This window comes from Trachymyrmex cornetzi, unplaced genomic scaffold (assembly GCF_001594075.2).
Source record: "Trachymyrmex cornetzi isolate Tcor2-1 unplaced genomic scaffold, Tcor1.1 scaffold384, whole genome shotgun sequence".
In the NCBI taxonomy this organism is placed as follows: Eukaryota; Metazoa; Arthropoda; class Insecta; order Hymenoptera; family Formicidae; genus Trachymyrmex; species Trachymyrmex cornetzi.
In genome coordinates this window covers 74,455-80,220 of record NW_017298575.1, presented here as the reverse complement: position 1 = coordinate 80,220, position 5,766 = coordinate 74,455, and the positions used below count along the sequence as shown (strand labels likewise).

General features: G+C 34.7%; 2 protein-coding genes and 1 long non-coding RNA gene across 4 annotated transcripts in view; 2 read left to right on the top strand and 1 right to left on the bottom strand.

Annotated features, from left to right (window-relative positions):
* Positions 1-3,525: 3,525 nt before the first annotated feature.
* On the top strand, positions 3,526-3,957 carry LOC108763792 (uncharacterized). The gene is made up of 2 exons (XM_018511671.1): positions 3,526-3,636; positions 3,709-3,957. Exons 1-2 carry the CDS (start codon positions 3,526-3,528, stop codon positions 3,955-3,957), a joined length of 360 nt encoding a protein of 119 aa, XP_018367173.1.
* A 435-nt stretch (positions 3,958-4,392) lies between these two features.
* LOC108763799 (uncharacterized) overlaps positions 4,393-5,766 on the top strand; it is a 7,480-nt gene continuing 6,106 nt past the window's right edge. The window contains exons 1-2 of the long non-coding RNA XR_001940240.1: positions 4,393-4,405; positions 4,922-4,926. This is a non-coding gene — a long non-coding RNA (uncharacterized LOC108763799). The remainder of the gene's footprint in view (positions 4,406-4,921; positions 4,927-5,766) is intronic.
* On the bottom strand, positions 4,412-5,720 carry LOC108763798 (uncharacterized). Of its 2 annotated transcripts, XM_018511677.1 has the most exons (4): positions 5,580-5,720; positions 5,310-5,459; positions 5,076-5,230; positions 4,412-5,006 (listed from the first exon to the last, which is right to left on the bottom strand). In XM_018511677.1, exons 3-4 carry the CDS (start codon positions 5,084-5,086, stop codon positions 4,538-4,540), a joined length of 480 nt encoding a protein of 159 aa, XP_018367179.1. In that variant the 5' UTR covers positions 5,087-5,230; positions 5,310-5,459; positions 5,580-5,720; the 3' UTR covers positions 4,412-4,537. The 2 variants fall into 2 exon arrangements, with proteins under 2 accessions (XP_018367179.1, XP_018367178.1); XM_018511676.1 differs by lacking the exon at positions 5,580-5,720 and having other exon boundaries at positions 5,310-5,523.

Genomic DNA, 5,766 nt, shown 5'->3' with positions numbered 1-5,766 from the left:
AAAATCAATACTGAAAATAAAATCAGTAAATATTTATTAAAATTATAAATAAAAAGTTTAATTATAAGGAGTTGTATTCCATTTCCAATAACAATGTAAACTTGATGTTCCACATATCACAGCAACAACCAAAGACATGAAGCTCTTCCTTGATTTGATGATACTGTTTATAATTGAAATCACTATGTTCTAGCAGTCATTACAAGAATGATATACTTTTGTTGAGGTCAGCTTGATTGCCTGTATATTGAGTAGAGAATGCACCTGTATATTGAGTAGAGAATGCACCTGTATATTGAGTAGAGAGTGAACCTGTATATTGAGTAGAGAATGCACCTGTATATTGAGTAGAGAATGCATCTGTATATTGAGTAGAGAATGCACCTGTATATTGAGTAGAGAATGCACCTGTATATTGAGTAGAGAGTGAACCTGTATATTGAGTAGAGAATGCACCTGTATATTGAGTAGAGAGTGCACCTTTATGCTGAATAGAGAATGTACCTTTATATTGAGTAGAGAATGCACCTTTATATTGAGTAGAGAATGTACCTTTATATTGAGTAGAGAATGCACTTTTATAAATAGTTTTGTAGTCTCGAGAGTGACTGTGAGGGTGAGACTACAACTCTAGAGGAGAGGTTCCATTTCTTGGAACACACTGTGGTCGTGAGATCACCCATAGAGACTCAACATATATAAGAGAATAAGACCACAGTGCCTTTCTTCAGACCGTGTTCTGAAGATTAGAAAATATCTCTCAAGATCCTCCCTTCAGACCATGTTCTGATGAGACAAACTAACCTGTATTAGAGTTTAGTGTATTACTAGAATCCTTTTGAGAATGCCCGTTACGGCACCTTGAGAAACACGTTCCATGCTCGTGTCCAATCCTTTTGAGAATGCCCGTTACGGCACCTTGAGAAACACGTTCCTTACAGCCTTTGTGAGGAAGTGAGAGAGTTAGAGAAAATGCTCGTGTCCTTGAGAGTGTCCTTGAGAGTGCTCGTATCCTTGAGAATGCTCGAGTCCTTGAGAGTGCTCGTATCCTTGAGAATGCTCGAGTCCTTGAGAATGTGTGTATCCTTGAGAACGCTCGAGTCCTTGAGAATGTGCGTATCCGCGATTTAGTACTAGAATTCTTTGTCTGATAGACACAACATGACCACACACGAGAGCGGCCATTGCTTGCTTGCTTCTGGCAAAAGCGCCTGCGCAGAGAGTGCGGCGGAATAGTTTTCCTCCGCGGCCCTCGTCTATTGCATGTAGTTCCCGGAATCCCTTAGCAGGGATGTAGCACTGGATCCATTTTTTAAACAAAAGGATTTATTGGTCGGTATTCATAGTCGGTTCTTATTTTAAGATCGTCTTAAGTAATGTCTTAAGTCGCTAATGCGGCCTTCTGATTGGTTCATGACATCTTAAGACTGTACTTAAGATAGTCTTAAATATAAGATCCGACTATGAATACCGGCCATTGTAACATTCTATGAATCTGTATTTCTGAAAATTTGAATCCATTTGAATTCATTTTAATCCATTCTCGTTTACTGGGAGTAACCGCGACTAAGGCTATTTTCGTTTTCAGGGATCAGAAGACAAAGATAGCCCTAAAATCTGCCAAAAATCGCCTATAATATAATTGTTAATAATAAAATATGCCATTTATTCAAAATAAATATATATAACAATGAAAACAAATATATTAAGTAGACTGCTTATTGCACATACGTTTCAATTTTTTCTTGTTTTTTCTTGTACAATTCTTTTGCTTTATAAAGTAATTAATATGCCGCAGGCGTATATATGTACGGCATCTCACTAAACAAGCGATTACTGTCACCGGCAAAGAAACTTTCGATTGTACAATGGTTGTTAATTTGTCAAAAATTAAACATTCTGTACTGAATAAGTACAGAATGTTTAATTGAAAAAAAAAAAAGAATGTTTAAGTACAATTAATTGCATAGTGCAATTTTGTATTACATACAAAATTGTCTAAATATAATTTTAATAATTTAATGAAAAGCCAAAATCGATAAATGTTTTATTTGTTTTGACAACTTCAGACACTCAGCGCTCTGTAAGCGGCCATATTCAATTCCTGCAAAATAGTCACAATTTGATTGGCTGATGCTCCCCACTACTTTTAACCCACTGCGCATCCATCGGAATGGTTCACCTTGCTTATTACACCATGATGCCTACGGCCTACGCGTAGTAGTTGACAGTGTTGCCAACTCTGAATTCCAAAATTCAGCTAAATGCTTTACCAAAAAAAGTTAAATTTTACAAAAAAACTCTAAAAATAATCTAAAAAAGTAAATCATTAAATGAAGTTCAAAAACTCCGAAAATAAGCTAAATGTTACAAAAAAAACTCTAAAAATAAATTAAATTTTACAAAAAACTAAAAATAAGTAATTTTACAAAAAATATTTTTATTTATAAAAAATATAAATGTCCTATATATCTACATATCTATACAATCCCATATATCTATACAATAAATACAATATAAAATTAATAGCAGTCGTAAAGCATAAGTTTTGGTAAATGTTCAGAAATAGGCTGCTTTCCTTTTAGGAGACACAGTCGACACAAATCGACACAAGTGTCGTTCTATCTTTGTCACTCTCTGAATATCAAGAAGGATAGAACGACATTTGTGTCGACTTGTGTCGATTTGTGTCATCAAATGGAAAGCAGCCATATTACTTCACTAAAAACCGCGGTTTCCTTCTTTTGTAAAACTACTGTTTCGTATAATAAAAATAATAATAATTAGAAAACGTAGAAAATCATTAAGAGAGTAATTTTCTTATTATTTCTTTTAGAAAAATTCAAGTTCGGAGAAATATAAAAAAATGCTCACGTATATATAAATATGTGTGTGACATGTCATATACCCAGTCAGAAATGATAATGGAATCGATATCGAATCGATGTCGATTCGACGTCGAAAGCATCAAATCGACGACGAATCGACATTGATTCGATATCGATTCCATTATCATTTCTGGGTACTATGAACTATCTTATGGCGAATTCGATTGATATGCACTCGCCACTCACTCGATGTTGCTTGGTGCCAGCGGCTAGTAACTTTTGCACTAGTGCCGAAACGGTGTAGTGTATGCGATCCGAGTGTGGTTTTACTTGCCTTGATTCAGATCATGATGTAAAAAGAAAGGTGTATCCACGGAGTATTAAGAAGGAGTAAAATCTCCGCTTCTAAGGCCGGTATTCATAGTCGGATCTTATATTTAAGACCGTCTTAAGTACAGTCTTAAGATGTCATGAACCAATCAGAAGGCCGCATTAGCGACTTAAGACATTACTTAAGACGATCTTAAAATAAGAACCGACTATGAATACCGGCCTAAAAGTGGTCCCAGTTTCGATTGCCAATATGGCGTCAGAGACAACCCACACTTTCCGCTTTGTGACGTCAGCGTCTGCGCAATGCTCGCCTTGCAGCAAATTCATTATTGTAAGTCTAAACTCCGTGAGCAAATTGTAGAAAATGGGAAAACGCGTTTGTATAGTTTTTAATTGCCGAAATGGGCTGGAATGTATGAAAAAGCAAAACAAAGAAAATGGAATTAAGAATAAAAGTCTTTTTAGAGCACCTAAAGTACGTAAGAAAATACTCATTACATTTTATAAAGTTATGTGCAACATTTATGATTATTCATTTCATTATTAGGACAAAAAATTGTTGGATCGTTGGACTGCAAATTTAGGTCAGTTGAAGAGACCACTTACTGAACATAGTTTTGTTTGTGAGGAACATTTCAGCATCGAAGATGTTTTTCGTTCAAACGATGTTTTATTGAGTGATGGTACAGTACATCGTACTGAAAGAATAATACCGAAATTGAGACAAAATGCTATTCCGATGTTGGCAAGAATTATTCAGAAAAGAAGTCCAATGCTGAACATGAATCTTTTGTAGCAGATACGACAAATTTGATCAGTGAAGGTTATGATCATTATTTCTACAATCGTTATTTGATCGAAAAATTGTCGACTGCTGCAAGGCGAGCATTGCGCAGATGCTGACGTCACAAACCGGAAAGTGTGGGTCGTCTCTGACGCCATATTGGTAATCGAAACTGGGTCCACTTTTCAGGCGATTGGCCTATGGAGATTTTACTCCTTCTTAATACTCCGTGCATGTATCGTTGCGCATAGCGGCGGCGGCTCGATGAGCAGAGCCAATGAAATTGGGGTCCAAATACACGCGCGCAATTTGAACACAAAATAGTAGGATCACATATGGGACGTTCCGTTATTATGTTACAATTATGTTATTATGTTATTAATAATGTTATTATTATTAATTATTATTATTTATTATTATTATTGTTGGTATTATTATTATTTATTATAATATTAATTATGTTATCACTAATTACAAGCGGAAGAGACTTACAGCACGTGAACGCCAAAGCAAATTAGCAACTACGACATTCGAATGTCTCACTCAATAATTAATTTAAATAGTATATAACAATGGTATATAACAATGGAGACTATGTTATAATAGTATATAACAATGGAGTATTTTTTGAAGACATTAACAGTTCTATTTGTCCAGCAGTAAATACCTTCTGTAACACATGTACAGGCACTTTAGCGTCCTTTTTGTTATCTTCTGTCATTTGTGTAATAATATCAGATTGTTCTTGTACAGTCTTCGTTAATAGCTCCACTTGCTGCTTAAACTTTTCATTTTCTTCAAGAAGTGTTTGCTTTTCTTGTAATAATTCATTTTTCTCCATCAATAACACTTCCTTTTCATTTCTTTCTTTTACGAGCGTTAATTCTGTAGATGTATTTTCATCCATATTTTCATTCCTATAAAATATAGTTGTGTTCGTTTCGTTTATGTCTTCTGTATCAATTTCATTTGTAAGATTATGTCTATTTTTTATCTGCTCGCTTCGCTGTGCATATTCCAAAAGTTCAGTGTAAGTTGGCATAATCGATTTTACAAACGTTCTGAAAAACAAGGATTTTTATATATGTATATGTAATATCACTACTTTAACAAATATAGTATATACTTACTTTTCTTTCATTCTACTTTTCTACATGTAATTGCATAGTTGGCACAGAATTCTTTTTCAATCTACATATTTCTGTTGCTGATACATTTGTTGAACGTGGCATCGTCCATTTCATTTCGAAACATTCATTTGCGAAATGTAAACTGCATATTCTTGCTACAATAAATATCGAGGATGCAAATGTAATACGCATGTAATATGTAATACGTGTGCGTATATGCATGTGCATACTTACCACTATTAATTTTTATTTCTTTTTCATTTCGTCTACACGCTTTGATCCATTGTTGACGGATGCTTTTATCTTTTGGGAAACGAAATAATTTTATTTTGTGTGCATTATCTGTGCGGCTGATACAATTTATTATACAGCACGCCGGCATTTCTATAATCAAACAAAACATTATAGCAGGGTTACATAGTACTACATTTTTACAATCTATATTTCACAACGCAAACTACATTTTAATAAATTATAAATATATAAATATATTGTGGCTCCTACTTTCGTAACTTTAGCTCGATTTTCGAAACGGCACACATGCGGTCACTGTGCGGGCACCATACACATAACCTCATTGATTTCACACTTGCGGCCATATTGCTTTCTAGCATTCGGACCCAATCCTTATTGGTCGAGAATATGAACGACTGCGCATCCACAGGAACGATACACCTATCTTTTTACATCA

Bases quoted from the DNA above. Each gene is read 5' to 3' on its own strand.
- LOC108763792 (XM_018511671.1), top strand. From the start codon at position 3,526: ATGGGAAAACGCGTTTGTATAGTTTTTAATTGCCGAAATGGGCTGGAA. The intron at 3,637-3,708 runs GTACGTAAGAAA...TTTCATTATTAG, and splicing joins GTCTTTTTAGAGCACCTAAA to GACAAAAAATTGTTGGATCG.